This window comes from Morone saxatilis, unplaced genomic scaffold (genome assembly GCF_004916995.1).
Source record: "Morone saxatilis isolate NCDOM2014 unplaced genomic scaffold, NCSU_SB_2.0 Contig17, whole genome shotgun sequence".
In the NCBI taxonomy this organism is placed as follows: Eukaryota; Metazoa; Chordata; class Actinopteri; family Moronidae; genus Morone; species Morone saxatilis.
The window spans coordinates 4,625,795-4,647,648 of record NW_023339729.1 but is presented as its reverse complement, the minus strand read 5'-3'; the positions used below and the strand labels follow the sequence as shown (position 1 = coordinate 4,647,648).

General features: G+C 42.5%; 1 protein-coding gene across 1 annotated transcript; it reads right to left on the bottom strand.

Moving 5' to 3' along the window:
* Positions 1-320: 320 nt before the first annotated feature.
* LOC118326491 (FERM and PDZ domain-containing protein 1) lies at positions 321-21,630 on the bottom strand. The gene is made up of 14 exons (XM_035659493.1): positions 21,512-21,630; positions 21,043-21,206; positions 15,610-15,712; positions 15,416-15,461; positions 13,973-14,077; positions 11,640-11,735; positions 11,023-11,148; positions 10,744-10,863; positions 10,031-10,167; positions 9,445-9,664; positions 9,155-9,337; positions 8,242-8,386; positions 6,800-8,125; positions 321-5,740 (listed from the first exon to the last, which is right to left on the bottom strand). Exons 1-14 carry the CDS (start codon positions 21,628-21,630, stop codon positions 2,298-2,300), a joined length of 6,333 nt encoding a protein of 2,110 aa, XP_035515386.1. The 3' UTR covers positions 321-2,297.
* Between the last annotated feature and the right edge of the window lie 224 nt (positions 21,631-21,854).

The following is a 21,854-nucleotide window of genomic DNA, read 5'->3' as shown; positions in this document are numbered from 1 at the left end:
TGCAATCTCCAGTTTCTAGAACAATTCGGCTTCTTTTTCCTATCGACAGTACTCGGGGACCTCTAGTGATCAAGACTAGGGTAAAAATCTGCCGAAGTTCCCCTTTAATAACATACTTTTTCCCCCAGTGGTTCTGGAAATTACACCTTCTGGTTGTGCTGTGGAATAAAGTGATTGTGAAGTGATACTGAATGAGCAAGGAATGCACAAGTGAGAGCAATAAAGAAATCATAAAACGGTAACTTGACATTGTATTTAATGGTGGGAGTTGAGCATTACAAAGCAAGAGCAGACATCATTCAGTCATTCACAGATAAAATCCCTGATGAAACAACAATGCATTTTATGGCTTATTACAGCATGCTTTGTGAGCACAGATGATGATTTTTAAAAAAGTTTTCCATCATTTGTTTGGGGCAATTTTCTCAAGGAGATCAAGGTAAAGGTAAATCAGTTATTCTCTGCTGCAAATTGGGGAATAAAATACAGGAAATGCTATTCTGTTGCAACCACCAGGGAACAAAACAGGACAAGTTAACAAATAAAGTGTTTCGATTGCCATTATAAATATATATAGAAACACTGTTTGCAATAAATTGTGTTCCCAGTACTGCAGTGGTGAAATTATTTCTGATAACTTTAATTTCTCCAGTGAACATGCAGTTCCAGTGTGCATCAGTCCTTTTTATTTTAAGAAACATTCCAAGTGAAAATGCTGTAATACAACAGCTTATCCACAATAATAAGCTTTGCGTTAATCAGTGTTGTACATGATTTTGTGACGAATGTGTTGAGTTCAAATGAAAGGCTGTCAACCAATGATTGGGTCAGTTGTTCTCTGAGACCCTCCCACTCAATACGTCAATCAGAAGCTGAAAATGCACGAACAGATAGTAAACATGCCACATACTGTAATCCTGCACTGCTTGGGCTACCTGTGTCTGTTTTCAGTCACTGATTTATAACTATTTGTGGTTATACTGGGAAGTCTGTAGTATTAATGCACTTAGTGTAAGGGACATGGTAGTCAACTTCCTACTTGACTGTCCCCAGAGCTCAGAGGTGTGCAGGTTTTTATGATCATGAAAAGCTTGCAGAATGCAGGAAAGTTAAGGTTGCTAGAATTCTCATAAAACTATATATAATACTATAAACATCTATTGGGAAGTGTCCCTAAGTCTGCTGTAGAATGGAGATTCCTGTTCTTAATGGACAGTTTAGTACTCAATATAAAAACTTAATAAATGTATGGAAAAGACCGGTGGTTGACAGCCACATCACCATGCACTGGAGGTGTTTCAACTGGAGGTGGTGAAAGAGTGTTAACAAATAAATTAGAGAAAAGCTAGCAAATGTATTACATTTCCATAAATCATACCAAATGTCAACAAATTGAATGTGCAGAGGACTCATCCAAACGGTTTCATAAAGTCACGTAATGCGCATACATCAGCATTCTGCTACTAGATTTATAAAATGGCAAACACAGCTTCAGGCTTGATTTCTATGATTTGGTGAAATAATTTCTCACTCTAGTTTTTGGTTTTGTAAACAGTAACATTCAAAGAAGTCCTCACTGACAGCCTGGGCAATGTAAAGATATATAAGTATCAGTAAACTGCAGTGTTTTTTTATCTTTACGTGGTCAGTCAGTCAAAGGCCTGTGTATGAACGGAATCAAATACTGATTCACTCTGTGTATTTGAGGTTGTGTGCTTATGTATGTGTGTGTAAAAGGCCCACTACTCTCACACACCACTACTCCTCTGTTTAAAGCTTTGCCTGTAAACATTTCCAAATATCTTCCTTCTTGTCTTTACATTCCTTACTTGCTCACTGTAGTAACTCATTAATTCAATAAATTAATATATAAATAAACATAATAATAGATAACATAAAATACATTCAAGTACAGCAGTTCCTCAATACTGGAATGCAAGCAGATTCTGCTTTTGCAGCTTGCACCACTCTGCAGTCTGGTTGTTGGCTGACTGGTTTCTGACTGGTTTGTGGGCTACAGTACGTGCACAGCATATAGTCAGTAACCACATGCACTCAACGATCTCAATCTGGCTCCATGATGTTGAGAGTTTCTGTGATCATTTGAGCTGTCATGGAGCTCAGTGACACAGTGTGTCACCTCACTCTCTACTGCACATCCTAAACATGACTGTCCTGGGTCACACTCTGCTCACATCTGCAGTAGCTGTGGGCTCACTGGTGACCTCATGTATCTGAGGTTACATGCCACAGGTTGCTTGAAGGTCATTTTAAAGACTTCAGAGGTTGTGGTCCGCTCATAGTGCAGTGAGGGTGCGGAACAGCTGAGTGAGGCAGAAGACAGAGGCGGTGAGCGCGGTGCACTGTTTGGCTAACAGCTTGGTGCTCAGGTCCTGGCAGCTGCGCTTGCTGCTGGCTCGCTCCGCTGCCAGACAGAAGTCCCTGAATGAGCGGGCCACATCTGCCAGACCTGCAACTGCCTCGGCGTTCCTCCGGTCACACCTATCGCAACCAGAGAACCAGAGGCATATACCTGCCAACTCCACCAGGGTCCGGAAGCTGTCAGCCAGGGAGTGAAGCATTTCCTCTGGGCTCTGCCCAATTCCCACCACCTTCTGGCAGCCTGACATCAGCCGCCGGGCCTCTATCTGGAGCACCCGCTTGTTCTCTGTAAAGTGGGCAGGGCAGGTGTCCCTCGGATGGCGACCTCCATGACCTGCCACAGATTTGTCTGCACCGCTACTTTCCAGGATAGAAAGGAGCTGGTCCACATCTACACGGAGTACTTGGAAACCTGTTGGGGGTTCTGGGTAGCACTGCTGGCCTAGTCGACTGATGGTGTCCTTGTGCGTTTGAGACAGGAAACGGTCAGAGGCATCGGACAGTGGTGAGAGGAGAGGGCTGAGCTCAGAGGTAGAGGAGGAGAAAAGGATGGAGCGTGGAAAAGAGGGAGAGTGGGTGGAAGAGGTGGAGAGAAAGGAGGGAACAGGTGGAGAGGTCATGATAGGAAGACCTGCTCCAGAAGTCTGAGTCACACCACTGCTCTGTGTGCGGCAGGAGAACTCGTAGACAGTCAGCTCCTCATCAAAGCTGTCCCCGCCGCTGAAGCAGTTGGTGTAGACCGCTGGGCACCCACAAGCATCCAGTGGCATCTGCACCCCTTCCATAACTGACTCACATCCAGATGCTAGCACAGAACTGCAGCCAAACTCAGGCTTCAAAGGCGGGGTAGTCCCCACCTCGGCTGGGGTCTTTGTCTGGGATGGATCCTCACAGATGGTAAACACCCTGCAGCCTGAAGAAAGTGTATTTGGAGAGTCTGAATTCTGCCCTGTAGGCTTACAAAGACCCATCAAAGGCCTGTCACTACTGGTCCGTCTTCCTTTCTGTGACTGACTATGAAAAGGGACTCCCGGCCCATTTAGATTCTGTGTTGTCACCACTATTGGAGGGGGGATAGAAGGTGAAGCATCTTTTACGGGGCCAGGAGTGTCCATCTTTAGGCCCGAAGTGTCTCTTTGGAGGCTGTTCACGATTGAGACTGGAGGCTCTGTTATTGGCCCTGGTGTGTTCTTGATAAGTCCAGTGCACAGAAGCTGATTTTGGGCTTGGGGTTTGGGCTCAGTCTGGACAGGGAATGAAGAGCTTACTTCCTTCGCCTCTGGAACAAAGTGAAAACTCTTCTCTGAGGTTGTTTCCATAAAAAACTCCTCATCCACCTCTGATCCTGTAACTGTTGCATCCGAATCGTCTGACTCCACTGATTCTGCAGTGGTGACCATGTCAAAGTCTATTGTTTGCGTGACGTCATGAACATCCGTGACGGTGATCTCAATGTTGTCCCTACGGTTGTCCTCAGCAGGACTCTGAGCTACATTCCCTACCCCAGCTTGGTTGAGGGTTTCCTGGGATCTCGATAAATACATGGGCAGCTTTTGAATCTTCCCCCTCAGTGTGGAGGCAGACAAGCGGCCCATAATGCTAGGGGAACAGGTCTGGAAGAGGAAGTGAGTTGAAGAGAGAGGCTCTTTAGAGAGATTGTGGATCGTGGCTGTGATAGCTTTTGCTACGCTAGGACTACTTAAACTATCCTTAGCTTCAACACTTGGCGTAGTGGAATCACTTCTGGGTTTGTCTACATTATGATTTGAACATGAAGCACTTTCATGTGTAACCTCGCTTTTCAATCTAGTACCTGAATTAAATGTAGGAGATGTGACACTTGTTGCGGCTCCAAGCTTTGCAGTGATGGAGTTAATAGCACGAGTATAATCAGAGTTGACTGTGTTGGAAAGAGACTTAATAGTCATTTGAGAATCACCTTTACCTGGTGTAGCTGAATTAGCACTGAGGCTATGCTTTTTAGCTACAGTCCAGTCATCTTTCTTGTCACTTGCATTAGAATTTAAGGAATGACACATCTCATCATCATCGAAAACATTGTCCGAATTGGTGCTGTCAGTAACTTCATCACTAGCAGTCATAGTAGAACTAACAATACCGATGGCTTCTTCCTCATGAACACAGGTGGTGACTTCTAAACATAATTGGGCTTTGATAGTGAGATTTTGTTGGCAAAGTGGCGTCTCCTCAGAATTAGATAAAGCCATTTTGGTTGAGGTTCCCGTGTTTTTGCTTCCCTCTTCTTCCCTCACCAAACAGTCACTTTGGGATTTGTGAACAACTGGTGTTGGAGGAAGAGGGGATGAGGGTGGAGGGGGTGGAGGTGAGTATGATGGAGGGTTTGAATTTTCACGCACACCTTCAAGCATATGTTCCTCTGCATATGAGTTTTGCTCTAGGGCAATCAGATAGGCTCCCAAAAGGCCATTACTGCTCTTTTTATTCACATCTATCAAACATGTAGGCAGTGTGTTGGCATCTGGCTGCCTTTCAGTGCCTGCGAGTGGTCTCTCTGAACTGGATGAGGACCCTCTCACGTCCTCTTTCTTCTCTTCTTTCCCCTTACCTTCTCCCTCTGTGATTTCTGGCAAAAACATATGACTAGTGAACGGCCCATTTCCCGACACACCTGTCTCCTCCTTCTCTCCCTCCTCTTTGCCCTCATCCATCTCCTCCTGTCCCTCCCCTTCCTCCTTTCCATCACCCCTCCGATCAGCACACTCCTTCCCATCAGGATCCACCCGGCAGCGGACAACGGTGATGGTAGGAGATGCTGCCTTCACCAGATCTGTGACTGATTTGGATTCCATTGCATCAGGTTCCATTTCCATGTCTTGCTTCCTGGACATGGAGGGGGCCTGTGGGTCTCTAGTCTGCTCATGAGGCCCAAAACCACAAGGAGAGCCCGGTCCATGCGAGCGGGGTTTGGACAGGATGGGTTTTGACTCTAGCTGAGACGGTTCCCCTTCAGAGTGAGTCAGGGAGGAGACAGTAGGACTGGGATTCTGTGTTTGCTCTGAAGGTTCAGGATCTGAACTCAGCATCTGTGCATCATTGGCTTCTGCCAAAAGGTTCTTATGAAGCCTACTAGAGTCCTGTCTTGATTCTGGATCTGGCTCTGGATATGACACCCTAGAAGTGTAATCAGTTTCCATGTAGGAACGGCGCTTACGGGATCTTTTTCTGAGCTGGAACAATGTTTCTCTTCCTCCTCCTTCCTCGTCTCCTCCTTTTCTGTCTTCCTCTTTTCCATCTTTGTCTGCATCATTTACAGAGACTCTGATGTCACTGAGACTGAGGGTGCTGAGGAAATCCAGTTTCATCTCTGTGCAAACATCTGCAAGATAGTAAACAAGGCTCAGACCAGAATGTGTAGCAAAATGATTATACATTAGTACACAGAGGCAGGGAGCAGACATACTGTAGGTAATCCAAATGAACTCAGTGACAAATGAACCTCCAGTTTTGTATCACTGTATTTTTGCTTGAATGTTTTTGTCAGAGGGGTCAGGGTAGCTGCAATTAAAAAAATTTTTTTGTGATTTTATCTAATAGTGAGTTGTATGTCACTATGAGTACCAAGGGTGTTGTTTCGACTGGGGATGGGAGAGACAGCTTTTCCAAATCTTATTTTTGTATCACTAAAATCTCTCTAACCACTTTCCTCTCACTGCCCACTTGCCAAAATCCATATTAGAGAGGGGATTATGAAAAACTTATTACGCTCTAGCAATTAAGCTTTACAAGCAGAAGTGACTCATTTAGAGACTTTTTTGCCCTTGGCTTCACTTGTGAGGCTATATAATATAGTTGGAATTGCAGACACCATTCCTACTATACTACTATATGATATATGTCCTTTTGTTGTTTTTTGTTCTTTGTCCAAAAAGGTTGGGAACAACTATTTAGTATAAAAAGTAGTTGGGTAACTATCTGTCAAATATAGTACATTTAGTGGAGTTAAGAGCACAATATTTTCTTTTGAAATGCAGTGGAGTAGAAGTATAAAGTGGCAAAAATTGAAAGGATCACAAAATTGTACATTAGCACAGTACTAGTAAGAATATGCTCTTAGTTACTTTCCAGTACTGAACTAATAAATATCTCTGGACAGTCAAGTGTAATGAATGAAATGCTAAATCTTTTATGGGAGGAGAGCCAGACTGTACTGAACTGTAAAGGCTCTATAGTGTGCATCAATGTTACAGTAGGTGTGGTCAGAAGTGCCGTGTACTACATTCCCGGCAAGTATTTCACACTGCTGTATGAATGTTGTATCCCTTTTGTGCAGTATAAACATTAACCACTAGATGGCAGCAAAAGCAGCCTGTACTTGCACCACTCTACAGGACTTGAAAATGACAGAAATGCATGTGAACAATGAAAATCAAATCACCTCTTGGCTTGGCTCCTGAGGTAGGGTCTTCAGGTGAGGTGAAGCGATCTCTGGCGTCAAAGAACTCCTCATCAGAGCTGCTGTCTCCAAAGCCAGGCGGTGGCTGAAGGATGGGGATAGGCTCCATGTCAACCGCTTTAGTCAGATCTCCCTCCACCTCCTCCCAATTTTCTCCCTCATTATGTTGGAGTAGGCGGGGGAGGCTGCGAGCGCTGTCGGGGGTGATGTTGGAGCAGAGTTTGTAGTAGCAGCGAGCGTCGCTTTGGTCAAAGTTAAACACAAACTCCATGTGGGAGGAGGGGGAGGACAGGGAAGGGGACAGTGGATGTTCTTTAAAACTACCCTCCCCGCTCACACTTCCACCTTCACCCGCTCTTCTCGCCGTCTCATCCATTACTTTCAACATCTTCCTCCTCCTCCTCCTCAGCTCTTCTTCTTCGTCCTCATCGTCGCTGGCCTCCGGAGGGCTCGGCAGGAAGTCCACAAGGCGGGATAGCTCAGCGAAACACAAGGAGCTGTCATCAGAGCAAGGGTTACCTGAACATTTTTGGATGTGGTGAAAACTGGGAGAGGGTGAGACGGGTGCGAGAAGTTGGGGATCGGCTCCGTCGCCTGACCTTCTGTGGCCCCCTCCTCCTCTGTCGTGGGTTGCGAGATGGAGGGGATGGGAGTGAGCTGGTGGAGGGGCGAGGAGGTGCGGTTGAACGCGCCTATGAGAGTAAGGATGAAGCTGAAGGGGAGAGTGGATATGGGCATGAGTGTGTGATGGAGCATTGGGGTCAATGGAGGAAGAAGAACATGAAATTAAGTCGTCTTCCTCCAAAGCATCAAGGGAGTCGCTGGAGGGGCTGGTGAGGACCCGAGAGTCAGACTGACAAGAATCTGATGCTTCTGACACAGATGGCAGCTCCTCTGCTGCTCGCACCTCTTCACCACCCACTTTACCTTCTTGTCCCATTTTTTCCCCCAAATCATTGTTTGTTATCTTGATCTGTATTTGCTGTCCATCCTGATGGCTCTCAGTCTCTTCCTTGTGCTGCATATCTTCATTCTTACTCTCTCTATTCTTATCTAGTGGAGACTTTTCCTTTTCGGTGTCAGCATCTTTTTCTTCCTTTTGCTTTTTATCCTCCCAAGGTGTATCTCCCTTTTCTTTTCCATCTTTGTTTCTCCTTCTGTCTCTGTCTTTTCTTTTTCTTCCGTCTGGGTCTGATGAGGATCTGACACGAGGGCAGGGCTTCTCATCACGAGACACCTGGGCGACCAGCGGTTCCATGTCCAAGTCTGAGGAGTTGTCTGAGTCGCTGCCACACCGTGACACATAACCTGTGAAAATACACCAACATAAAAAACAACACAAACAGTTTTTAATTATTTAGGACATAAAGGTGCATGACTTTATAGATGTATGAATCTTTTGGGCTATAAATGTGTTTCTGCACCTTCCTCAGCAGACACTCTGTGCTTCTTGGAGTCATCTATCCAGGGAAAGATGTTGAGGTTGGGGTCAACAAACACTCGACAGTACCCTGCTATTAGGCAGGACATATCTTTGGCTGCCACTGACTCCAACAGCAATGTGATGGGCTTAGTATGAGAAAGGAGACAAGATGATATGGGATGAGCCAGGGAAAGCAAGGGAGTGACATCTGTTTTTTTCACTTTTTGGGGGGCTGTATGACTTTATTGGACAGGACAGCTCAAGAGAGACAGGAAAGTGGGCAGAGAAAGAGTAGACGACATGCAGCAAAGAGCCACAGGCTGGAGTCGAACCCGGGCCCCTGTGTCAAGGACTTAGTACATGGTAAGATAATTTTAGCAGTGGAAAAAACAGTGAGTGTACAGTAACCCGGTTCAAATCCAAAAGGGTCCTAATACTGTTGAAAAAAGCAGTTCTAATTAAGTAGTAATTAATCACCTTTAAAAACACAGCTACAATGGGGGGGGGGGCATGGTAAGTTCAATGCTAATTAGCAATATTCCTAAGCTATTAAAGAGCTCTGGCAGTCAGCAGTTTGATTCGGGACCTTCCACATCTCAAAAGTGGCTAAATCTCCTGTGTCCAAACTGCTGGTGCATCAAAAGAATTTACACAATTACGTAACCCTATTAAATATGTAAAAGGGCACTGTCTCAAAAAATAATCACAACACATGCTACATACAGACAAACTGTACCAACAAAGGGTGAACAAATAATGCTGATAGGTACGCAACCTAATATAACCCACCTTTGTAGCAGTGTCTGTAATGCTGATTGAGTTACTTCAAAGTAAAAGTGCTTTTTGACGTGGTTTCCAGTATTTTGTCTTTGCTAGGTGTGTGATGGTGTGTGTGTATATATTCCTGCTCTTACCTTGATGTCCTGCAGGTATATTTTGACCAGGCTGACCTTGTCGGATTCAGGCAGCAGCTCGATGCGTGTAATGCTGGTGAACTCTGTGAGGGTGGACAGGATGCTCAGTTTGTGGTTGACCACCTGACTCACCCCATAGCGCGCCCCCACCAACAGGGTCACCATGGACTCCCTGTCCTGGAGCTGAAAGGTGGGGGAGCAGGGGAGGCAGACAGAGGAGGAGAAATTGAGTAGAAGAGAATGAGAAGAAGAAATTAATGTACATATACAGTAAGCAGTCTGAACCCTACCATCATGGTGGCACTGAAGGATTTCCCTCCAAATGACTTGAGATCACTCAGCTCCTCCAGGTAGTTGATCCGTGCCTGATCGACTGACAGGCCCTTCTGCTTGGGGTCGTGCTGTGATTGGCTCTTCTTCATGTGGTAGGCGATGGCCTTCCTCAGATCTTTCTCTCGCATGTTCCTCAACAAGGTGGATGACACAAAGTTCTCTATGCCCCATGTCTTCCTGGAGAAACACAGAAACACAGACTGAGAGGGTCTGTTTTTGTGTACAAGACTGCTGAACTGTATCTAGGAATATGAATGGAATACCATCCCCTTGATCCTTATGAAATCTTGAAATGCATCTTTGATGCTCACCCAAGAGGCTTAGTGGTACAAGACTGCAGTTGCACAATACAACTTCTGTAACTGTGTGACTGTTGCATCGTGCTTCTAAAAAGAAACATGTTCATTGTCCCTCTAATGAAATAGGAGCAGCATGGAACTCCGCTTTGTTCTGGGGTCTTTACTAGGGGAGTAAATAAATGTGTTAATTATAGTTGAATTTAGTGATTATTAATATAATTTAAAATGAGTGTGTGTGTCTCACGTGATAATCTTCAAGTTGGTCTTTGGTGACTGCCCACAGCTCGCCAATCTCTCTTGGATGTGCAGCGCAGCAAGTCGCAGGGCGGTGTTACATCTCATCTCTATTGCGAAACGCTCCTGCAGCACATCATTCACCCCCTAACACACACAGTAACAGTACACAGAGAAAACATGTCAACAATTTTATGTTGTGTACACATTTCAGAACTATTCATGGTTTGTAAACTACTGTTACGTCTCATTTGCAGCGTTTGCTTTTTTCCTATTCAGCTGAGCACAAATATCCTAAACAACAGGAGGACATTTAAAAGTAAGAACTGACCACAGAAAAGTAAGGACTCATGCAACATGAACTTACATTTCAGGTTTTACTTGTTGAGTGACAAAATCATTGAATAAAGGAACCACAGGGGCGAAATAAAACTATGGTGAAATGTGATGAAAAACTGCACTTTAAAATCAAGCTGACCTTTCAGTCTACTGATTTACATCATGCAGAAATGTGTCAACGGCAGCACTAACTGGACTGGTTATAACACTTTGCTTCTTAATTTGATTCAGATTCAGAATCCCGTCTATGGTGGACCCCTTGCTGGGGAGTTTTCAATTACAGTAAAGTAGTTGATTAGATTCATTTTCTACCCCTACAACACAATACATAGAAAACTGCTGTAGCCTGGAGTTTATCTGTCAGTTAGAGGTTCATCAATCTACCTGCAGGTAGAGGTATACAAAGGCAGTGGGATCATCCTGAAGTAGTGTCTGGAGGCTTTTGGGCATGAAACAAACACGGAACAGACATCTGTAGTCATGGGCCTCTTTCTTCTGGACCACCTGAACACACACACACAAACACACACACATTTTGCATAAATATTATATTTTTATAATGCAGGTAAAATATTAAGTACTGTCAAAGATAAAACCCACTTTCAAAGGGAGCTGTAGTGTAGACTACAGAGGAGACATGTAGAATAACTGTTGTGTGCATACCTGCTGTATCCTCTCCTCATCATGTAGCAGCAGTAGTTTAGTAATGCTGTGCTGCTGCTCAAGCACCAGGGAGAAGTGTTCAATACGGCTCAGAGAAAGCTTTTCCTTCAGTGTCATCACAATGTCCTGATGCAAGGAGAAAATTACATCTTGAGAGACAATATTTTCTAACATCAAGAAACATAAATGCTGACGTGAGCTGAGCTTCGGTCCGTAGGTCTCAATGAAGCAAGGTCAGAGAGGTTGGCAAATCTAGGAAGCTCAAGTACAGTATATCTAATATTGATAAACCTGAAAGAGTGCATTACATTAGTTGTGGCTTTTAAAGTAGACTATACATTCAATCCAATATCACTTACAATATATGGTTATGTTTAAATATGAAGCTTAGTGCAGGCTTGACATTACATCACATTAATTCATATTTATAGCATGAAAACTGGCTTCAAGAATCACAGGAAATACTTCCATTACATAAGCACACCATAAACCTCAGTGTCAACTCTGAACCCCCAAAACTCCACTACAGTTATTAAGTATGCAGTATGAAGGCGAAATTAAGTTGGTAATAAATAGGAATAGATATTAATATGGTGGACTGTATCATTGCATAGTACCTTGACTGTGGTGCTGGGTTCAAATTTAAAGGCCTTGGTCTGCCCGTTCTCCAGATACACCTTCAGAACATTAGGCAGGAAGAGCAGCGAGTTGCCCTGCAAAGCAGACATGGGGTCAAGCGAAGGGTCAGGTTTACAAACCAATGTAAAGACATTAAGACAGATGTACTATGTTTGCTTTTCTTCTTCTGGTTAGAACTATAGCTGCGGCATTTTGTACAATTTAGGAGGCTGTAATATTAATCTAAATGTGAGGAAATGAAAGCAAGTATAATGGGTTCAGTGTCTTTGGAGATTGTAGCAATATTCCTTAAATGATAAAAGCAAGATTGGCAGACCTTAAGAATATGGATTTCAAAATGAAGGTTGAATTCAAATAACACACTTAGTTTTTGTTTTGTTTTTATTGGGAAACAGCCCAAGTCAGGACTGTAATTCTGTATACAGACTTTATGAATAACTGTAAAAGAAAGTTTGAATTAATGCACGCTTCTATCCACTATTAGATAAACATCTAGTGGCACTATATCTCCAGCCAGATGCCATCAGACCATTGCAGAAGTGTAATTGAAAGAGTGCCATTCAAATCTCAAATGATGGGAAACTGAAATATGACATTTCTGTTTGTTAATGCATTCATTTGAGGAACTTCACAGTTTTCTCATCGCTCTGCACAGATTTGATGTTTCTATCTGCAGCCATTTTAGTCGCTTCAGTGGAACGGAAGCCTCAGTGGATGTTTAAGTCACATGCACATCATGATTTATTCGCTATGCCTGTTTCCATTGCAATTACATTTCACATTTTGTTTTTATTGATACCTCAGCCAAATATAAAGACATAATGACAAGGATTTCAGTTTTATTGGAATATATCTGAGGACATTTCACAAGCACTTCTGCTTTTGCACCCAAAAAATACTGTAATTTTGAATTACTGGGCAGCCAAATTAACAGTTAAATAGCTTTACATATTACAACATACTCACAGTAGGAAAGAGAAAGATTATCCTCATCTCATTTTAAGCTCACAGAATGTTTCTTCCCATCATATCCTCTGGCCTGTTTCTGTCTACCCGGCTTGTTCACTGTGGTGAGTCATCTTTCCCTGCCTCGTCCCTGTTCTCTTATCATTTTAGAAAGTGTTTTTATGTATTGACACTGTGATGTAATGCAACATTGATGTCTGTATGTTTTGAAGTTCAAATGGAGAGCTTTCAAATTTTAGACAACCCCTCCCTTGTCACCCTCCCATCTTCTATTTCTCTTGTTTCCTCTCCCTTTTAACGATGGCTAACCCCCCCCCCNNCCGTCTCTTCCCTATCTACCTCTTTCCTTAATCTGATGCTCATTGTCCTGTAATCACAGACATTAGGACTGGAGGATGAGGCAAATATCGATCCGTGTTTTCTGTGTGATTAGTAATGGGCACTCCAGCCATTGTGGTTTTCCTCATCCAGCTAATTTCACATCCGCTGGCAGGATGTGAACTCTGATCAACCAGAGCCAAGTTTATAAGAGAAAAAGAGTATGGAATAATACTGACCAATTATAAAACATCATTCCTTGTCATTATGCAAAGGTACATCTGGCAATAATAAATCACATTTTACGGCATGTAAAACTACTGTAGTATCAAAAGGTTTGATCACTCAAAATCTAGGAGACCTTTGACCAAAAGAAAGACATTTAGTGAAATTCCACACATTTGAAACATTTGCAAATCTGATTTGTAATTATTTTAAATCCAGCACTGTTTACATTCATACTAGCTTTAAGTCTTCTTCTTTTCTGCCTCTGCTGGTGCACTGCTACCTATCTTGGCATGTTACAGCCACCTGTTGATCAGTGGAATAGTGTACCATTGGTAGGACTGTGTATCACGTCACCCATGCGCGCTTGCAAGTGACAGCTTGTACGAGTACATTAAATAAACAACACAGAGACCCACTCATAGACAAAGACGCTCCATAACACTGCTAGAAAGTTTGAATTTAATTTGAATAAATAAGACAAATCAAATAAATTTGTTGGGGTAGTTTTTATGAGCATATTTGAATCTGACAATATCCCATGGATTTTAAACCCCATTTACACCTGGTATTAACACATAATATCAAATTGCACAAAAATGTAAAGGTGTCACCTGTCTACAGCATCACAAGACACAATTTCAATTTGTTAATGAATGTGATGAAAAACGACAGTTTCAAGGTAGCACTGCCAAATACATAATACGCTAACATTAAAGAGAGGGATGGGGGATTGAGGCTGAGTTGTGAGTTATGTGCATTAAAGGAGCAGAATAACTACATCACATGTTCTTTCACTCACCTGAGAGTGTCCATTGACTTCCACCTCCTCAGCAAAGTGGACTTTAACAGGGTTGGACCTGAGCTTGGCCCTCTTCTCTGGTGTGATGAATGATGACTTTGGGCCCTGTGAGGAATACAAATCAATAAAGTTTTTATAGCATGTTTATCATTTAAACAGGCTTGTATGTGATGCAGATATATTTTCAGTGAAGTGGTTCATATGAGAGAAATGACAACATGCATGGTCTGTTGCTTTTGTTTTTTTTCTTCCATGAATGCATACTGACATTTTACCAAACACATTTGATTATTTATACACTGTCTTTCTTTGGTGGACTGGCAGACGGAACAGGTTGCAGACTAAAACTTGAAGTAGTTAAAATAATTTAGCTAGCTTCAATATCACAGCTAAGAGAGGTTTAGTGTGTAACACTTAGAAAGCTCTATTGGCAGACTTGGAATATAATATTCATAGGTATGTTGCACTGTCTGGGAAGAGTGAGTGTGTACACTGGATGGATAGCGTCTAATATTGCAGAGAGTAAATGATTATGATATATAGATGGGTGCATTCATTTTTAGAAATATATTAATGCTGTAATAGTAATACTATTCCATTTCCAATACAACACAAGCATCCAAATAGATGTTGTTCTATTGAGGGATTTACACTTAGAACACTCAAACAATCCTCCTGCTCTTATATCACTGTCTGATTATAATAAAAATCTTACAAGCCTTTGTTCTGAACTCTTTTGATGTTTTGTTACCATCAACATGCATGACAGAGATGGATATTTTCCAGGAAATGCTAATAATTCCTTAAAGCTCAGTAATGATTTCTTAGAGGAGCTGTGAGCTATGAATCAGGTGGTGAAGGTGCTTCCATCAGCAGACCGCTGATGAGAATCACTAAGGAGCAGCCATTTATTTACCGATCTACTTCACCTCAGTGCAAACACATACGTCACCTTCACAGATAGAGGTCCACGACCAGCACACACACACACACACACACACACACACACAGTAAACACACACACATTGTAGATTGAGTGATCATGACAGAGTGTGTGTCTATCTGAGTCTGTGGGGGGAGTTTCCGAGGGCGTGGCGTGCTGTCACTGTTAACACTGATGTAGTGGTGGGACCTTGGCGACAGGACACTTGTTAGCAAAGATTCTTGACCCCACGTCTCAGTGACATGCTGATTAATGTGTTTGTTGACAACAGCATTTTAAGATCCCATGTGTATGGAGACACTGTACATCATGTGTACACATATAGTACATGCCTGTGTATGTTTGTTTTTACAAGAGGAAACAAGAACAGTTCATTTAAAATGCTGCTGGAAGAGGATGAATCATCGTCCAATTAAGTGTCCATCAGTGTAACTTTGTGTGAAAATGTGTGTTTCTGTGCAGTGTGCATGTGTGTGGTTAGTTAGATACGGCAGACTCACCAGCATCGTTCTGAGGACAGTCATTGTCAACGAATCTTGACACTCCCTGAAAAAAAAAAAAAAAAAAGTAAAAGGAGTCCTAGTAAGGTTAGACGTGATGTGCATTATTTAGTTTTAAACAGCAATTTTGTGGTGTATGCACCGATTATCATGCATATGTGTGTGTGTTTGTGAATGCAGCTGTCAGCGGAGACCTGATTATTTCAGCAGCTTGCTCTGGGGTCAGGTCATCGACAGCCACGTTATTGATCTTCACAAGCTGGTCGCCAGGGACGAGCCGACCATCTGCAGGACCACCTGGACACACAAAATGTCCTTGTGTTGTCATGCCTGAGGGTGTTCAATTGGCCTGCATTCATACTGCAAGTGGGGTTGATGACAGGCAGCAGCTTGCATGTTAGTCGTCTCCTTTCATCTCACACGATGCATAATTTTTCACACAGCTTTCCAAACATAACTGTCCCTCCGCAGGGAGACTAGCAATTTAATCACTGTGCATCCAGTTTAGAGTGAATCAAACAACTGTATATTTCTCCGCCTTCTTCAACTCTAAACCTTAACAACAAAAACACCTTTCGTTTACTGTCCCTAGGTCAGCCTCCAGAAATATCTGATGGCTGCTGTCACCAGTACTGATAACATTAGGGGGGAAATCTTCTCTCTGTAGGATTTGCTTCAGTAGTCCATAGACAAGTAAACATGTGTTTTGTGTCATTGTATGAGGAGATGCATGGAAGAAAAAGCTAAACACCAGGCCAACAGAGTTGTGATCAGAAATTACAGGAGATGTTTGCAATTGGAGGTGATTTCTTTGAAATCCTATTGTCAGCAATTGCTCCAAATACATTGATGATGCTGTCCCACACTGAGTCTCCCTCTTTGTGTTACCGCCCTTCACTGCAATAATACTAAATAGAACATATTTGTGAGGAATATTAATTTGCTCCCCAAGCACTTAAATTGGGAGTGCATTAGGAAGGGCTCTTCTGATGGCCAGTATGAACAGGAGGAATGTTTACAGCAAGCAAACCTACTTCAAGCTTCATATGGGCACCTGACGATTGTTTTAAAACGGACTTGGAAAAATGTCAACCTATCGTTTAACTGCTCTCTGGCCAAGCTATTACAGAAAGTACTGTGCAGAAGGGGACATTGAAATAAGCTGAAAGAAACTTGGAATGAGAACGGCATTGCATTAGAGTCTCACAATATTAAATGGATGCATGGTAAGGGACATTTCCAATGCTTTATGCCAACATTGGGAAGATGTTATTTTATAAAGCTACTGATAGCTCTACCTCTAGGTTTATATATTTTATTTATAGAAAACTTCAAGATACTTTACACATTATGCACTTAATGCTTATTTTGTCTATGTCTTTCATTTTTGTGCACCATCACAAAGTCATGAATCATGGTTATGATCATAGATACCTTAAAGTGTGTGCAATCTGGTACTGTGTCAAGAAACATAAACGTTTCTCATACACATAGACATTGCGCCATGGCCTTCCATATTACAATCATCAACAGCATCCCCAGCATATTACTTCCTGTATAACATCAGGTAACCCTCCAGTGTTGAGTTCTTTAATTATGATACTTTAAGTTATTACTGTCTGCAACATCCAAAGTGAACACAGACGGATGCAGGTGACACCGATAGCTCTGAAAATGCTTTTAAATAAAGGATTCATATTTCACTGTCAAAATGCTGCAGCACGTGCCACAGACATAGAGAGGGGAAACAGTGAGCCAAGCCTTAGTGGGGCCACTGGAGACATGAGCAACAGTGTGTATGTGTGTGTGTGTGTGGGACAGGCAGAAGCAGATGGTGACAGAGCAGGGTTGAGCCAGACAGGAGAAAGCGAGGTAATCTGCCCCCGGACCTCAGGGGGATTCAGATCCTTGTTGCTTTGCAGCTCAGCAGCAAACTGCACTTCAGAGTACAAATATAAGCAGAGCACAGTATACAGGGTGTATTTAATGAATAACTGTCTAATTTTTAGTCAGATCATATATAAAACTGTAACGCTTTACTTTTGTATTTGCAGCAGTTACAGTAATTTCTTAAGAATGCACTGTAGTTATACAGTGCATTCAGATTCAGATTTCCTATCTGTTTTATCGTACAATGATGGAAAATATGTCATTGTTATTAGCTGTAGCACATTCATGGATGTAGCATCTAGCATACAGCATTATAACAATGTCCAGTGTAAGAGAAGTAGCTCAATATCTAATGTAAAAAACTGGTTCATTCACATTGTTCAACATAATCTTTTAGTTTTCTTTTATTATTTATTATGTATAAAACAGCATTTCTTTGGTCAATGCAAATTACTTACTCACTCCAACTTTGTATATCAATACAATTGCTACTTTAAAAACATGTAAAATATGTTTGTTTTTTTACATGGGGAAAAAAAAACATGCAGACCATAAATGTATACACCGATCAGCCGAACATTCTGACCCAGGTCACCTGGGTGGTCTTATTCTGCGAGTCTCATACCAACCCAAACTGCTCATGCACTGTGTGGTTCTGACCCCTTTTCATCAGAACCAGCCATTAACTGTTTCAGCCAGTGTGAGGCTACAGTACAGTCTGCTTTGGCTCGGACCACACGGGCCACGCCCTCCTCCCCCACCTGGCATCAATGAGACTTGCCCCCCGATGACCCTGTCTCTGGTTCTTTCCTCCTTGGACCCCTTGTAGATAGGTACTGACCTCTGCAGAGCGGGAACACAAGAGCTGCAGGGTTTTGGATCAGTCGTCCGGTAGCCATCACAATGTGGCCCTGTCACAAACGTCAACTCAGTCCTCACGCTGCACATTTTTCCTGCCTCTAAACACATCAACATGAGGACAAAATGTTCACTTGCTGCCTAATATATCCCACCCACTGACTGAGCCATGATAACCAGATAATCAGTGTCATTCGCTTCACCTGTCAGTGATCATAATGTTATGGCTGATCGGTGTAAACTTCTGCTTATTCAAAAATATAATTAAATTAATTCAGTTATAAAGCATTCATTAGGAATGTGCCAGAGACCAGGCAGATCAATACTATTGATTAATGTTATAAAACTAAACTATTTCTCTGTCCATTATCTAATGCATTGAGAGTTAGAAACGTGGTGAATACACAGCTCTGTATTTTGTCTCTTTAAGTATAGTAATTACAATTACATAATGTATTGTGTTATCAATGATGACTTGAATCTCACAAGGGTTTGTGCTTGACTGAAAAAATAAAAGACTTGTAGAGACACTGAATACAAACAAATGTAATTTATGAAATGAACATATCACAGTTCTGAACAGACAATCAACCATGCAAAATATGAGAAGAATAGTGTACAAACATTGCAAGGCAAACATACTGTAGGATTCTCTGAATGACTCACTATGCATGGCATGCAAGTTGGCATCAGCTCTAAAAGGCAATTAATTTTAAACTGAGTGAGAACTATATGGCTGTAAGTAGACCATATTCAAGACACTGTATGTGATGATAAATTATTCTATTTTTGGAAAGTTACTGAGGGACTGTAAGACTGCAGCTCTCCTCTAGATGTGACAACATTTACAGCAGCCAGTCGCTGGAGAGTAACTTTCTGAAAGGAAGAACCCCTCTCAAATCAAGCAGCATGTGCAACTACTAGTGTTGCATCCCTCTTGTCTGCAATCTCTGCAGTCAACACACAAGCTAAGCGTCATTATTGGGCGGTACTACACATCTGTAAGCATATAAGAATTATCCATGATTTCTTTGGGTGGTTGATGGTCTTTCTGAAGTTTTACATTGTGACCTGTAGAAAGTGCTGTGCCATGGGATCCAGTAGAGGTGTCTAAGTACAGGAGATCCCCATAGACTTTAATAAATAGTGGACCGAGCTTCGGGGTCTGTGAAATGAGGTCTGTGAAATGAGGCTAGTGCAGAAAAACCTTAAATCTGCATTTTTTTCGAATAGGCAGCAGGGTGCAGCTCCGTCGCCAGAAAAGAGAAGCCTGGTTGCATGTCATGTAAAAGTTAAATGAGTTGAAACCAAGCGCAGCCAGTGAGCGCAGCCAAACTCGCTGTACGTCACCACTGCTGGTAGCAAAACACCAACATGGTCACATCCATAATGCCGAACTCAAGGCTTCAAAAACGTACTCCAAAACCAATGAGTGACATCATGATAAGGTCACACTTGGTGCTGACACACTCTGACGTCCCTGTAAATGGATTTAATTGAGGACTTACTCAGCCTGTGGAACACATCTCTAGCTTTATGTGTATCCCATCTCCCTTGCCCCCAATTGCACCCCTAACCCCAGTCTTACCAATCTATTGGAAGAGGTTCTTGGGGACAGTAAACAGCCTGGGAGGAAGTGCTGCCTGAGAACCTCAAGGGCAAAAAAAATCCCTCTCCTTGTATCCTTGTAAAGCTCCTACTTTGTTTTGCCTCCTTATTATACTAAAGTTTCTTCACACACAAACGCACACACATACACACCATGCACACACACCATCAATGCCACAGTACATTTCCTTTGTTAATGTGATTTTGTGTGCATGTATGCAGGATGAGCAAGCAGTATCAGCCTCCCTTGGAGTTTCCACTTTTCATAGTTTGTCTTGTACACTGGCCAGAGGCCTGCAGTGGTCTGGCACAGCTCCACTATTACATTGGCTGAGGAGGCTTGATCTATGCAAAATAAGAGACAACTGGCAGAATACAAGAAAATAAATCTTCTGTTCCTATAAAAGACCAGAATATATTTGATACCATGGTTGGTCCTATCAGCCATATGCCTGCAGTAGTTGTATAGTAAAGCTCTTTACAGAAGCTTACATTTCAACACCAAAATATATATATTTAGGTAGGTTCAGTAGTAGAAAATAAATTCCCAATTTTCAGTCCACCAGGCAAATGATAGCTTGGATTCAATTCATTACATTTGACTGAACTGACTGACTGAACAATGCTTTACAGCTCTGGTTACAGTAGTATACCTACAATACAATGAGTATGTCCTGCATATTTGTCAGTATGGCTCTAACATTACCATGGGTGGGACAGGTCATTTCAGGGCTGCTGCCATAGGGACTCTGCACCTACAGAGTGAACAGCAGCAGCTGTGCCTGTTGGGCAAGAGACAAAGCAGACCAAAACACTGCAGACCTTGGCAATGGAAACTGGCACGTAGAATGTGATCTCCAAGGGAGCCTGAGCTGGTGTTGGAGAAAATGAGAGGTAACAAACCAGACATAGCTGGGCTCACCTAAACATGTGGTGTCAGCTATGAAATCAAACTCCCTGATACTGAGTAGTACTGTATTTCTTCTACTCATGAGTTGTCCGTGCTGAGTTGCGCTACATTGGTTTTATGGACAAGAGGGTTACATATCTGTGTATACACACAACAAGGTTTGTATATCAGACCAGCTTGATTCAAAGTTCAGTGATCAGCTTAATAAATGTTTCCTCATAACCGGCAGGAGGGTGAAGTAGGTGCTCAGCTGTTAATAACTAATTCAGGTTTTGTCTGCACTTGTTTTAGGTTAAAGACCTTGTAATGTTGTGTTGCTTTTTCATTCTTCTGTGTTTACATTTCATAAATGTTGTCATACCTGGGGTGACCTCCTGCACCAGGATAGGGGTCTGGGAGGACAGAGTGAGGCCATGAGAGTTGAGGTTCGGGTCCCGTTGGATCTGAACATTGAAGCGGAAGGGGTAATTCCTCTGATCAGAGCCACCGGACTCTGCTGTCTTCCCATCCGCCGCAACCCGGTCTCTGGAGAGGAGCAGGTGGCCATAAATATAAAAACATAAATGACATCTTTCCTTGCTTGACATCTTACTCTGGCAGTTTGATCAGTTCTATGGTAAACAACTTCATATTTGTGTATATTAGAAAAATAAAGCAAAAAATGTTGTTGTTGATAGAAAATGCCAATAGAGATCGCTTGGTAGGTCACTAATGTGGATTTCCTATGATTTCTATATTTCCAGATAGGCCTATCCCTCAGTCAAAAGTCATACAGGTCAGACGAAATGGAGAGTCTAATTAATTTATATAGGATAAAAACAGAGGTTTACCTGCTCAGAGAGTGAGACCTGCTGCCTAAGTCTCGGGACCGCCTCAGCCATCGTCCCACCACCTGCTCCACCCGGCTGGTCCTACGGGACGGGGAGCGGCTCCTGTCCTGCACCTCCATTTACCTACCAAGGGGCAAAAGTCAAATGAGTCATACATACAGTTGGTTAAAAGAAATTACTGATAAAAGTGTCAGTGCAATGTAATGAAACATATCCTGCATTCACTATAAAGCAAATTAAACAGGAGGCAATGGCTCAGGTGTCAAAACCAGATTTCCTGAATGATGAAAACTGAAATATTATGAGAGGAAGGGAAATGTGTGTCAATTAATGGTTTCATAAG

What these genes read in the sequence shown, in the direction of transcription:
- LOC118326491 (XM_035659493.1), bottom strand. Translation starts at nt 21,630, where the DNA reads ATGGAGGTGCAGGACAGGAGCCGCTCCCCGTCCCGTAGGACCAGCCGG. An exon ending in CTGTCCTCAGAACGATGCTG is followed by an intron (nt 14,078 to 15,415) that starts GTGAGTCTGCCG and finishes TATTCCTCACAG; the next exon opens with GGCCCAAAGTCATCATTCAT. An exon ending in CCTTCAGTGCCACCATGATG is followed by an intron (nt 9,338 to 9,444) that starts GTAGGGTTCAGA and finishes CCCACCTTTCAG; the next exon opens with CTCCAGGACAGGGAGTCCAT.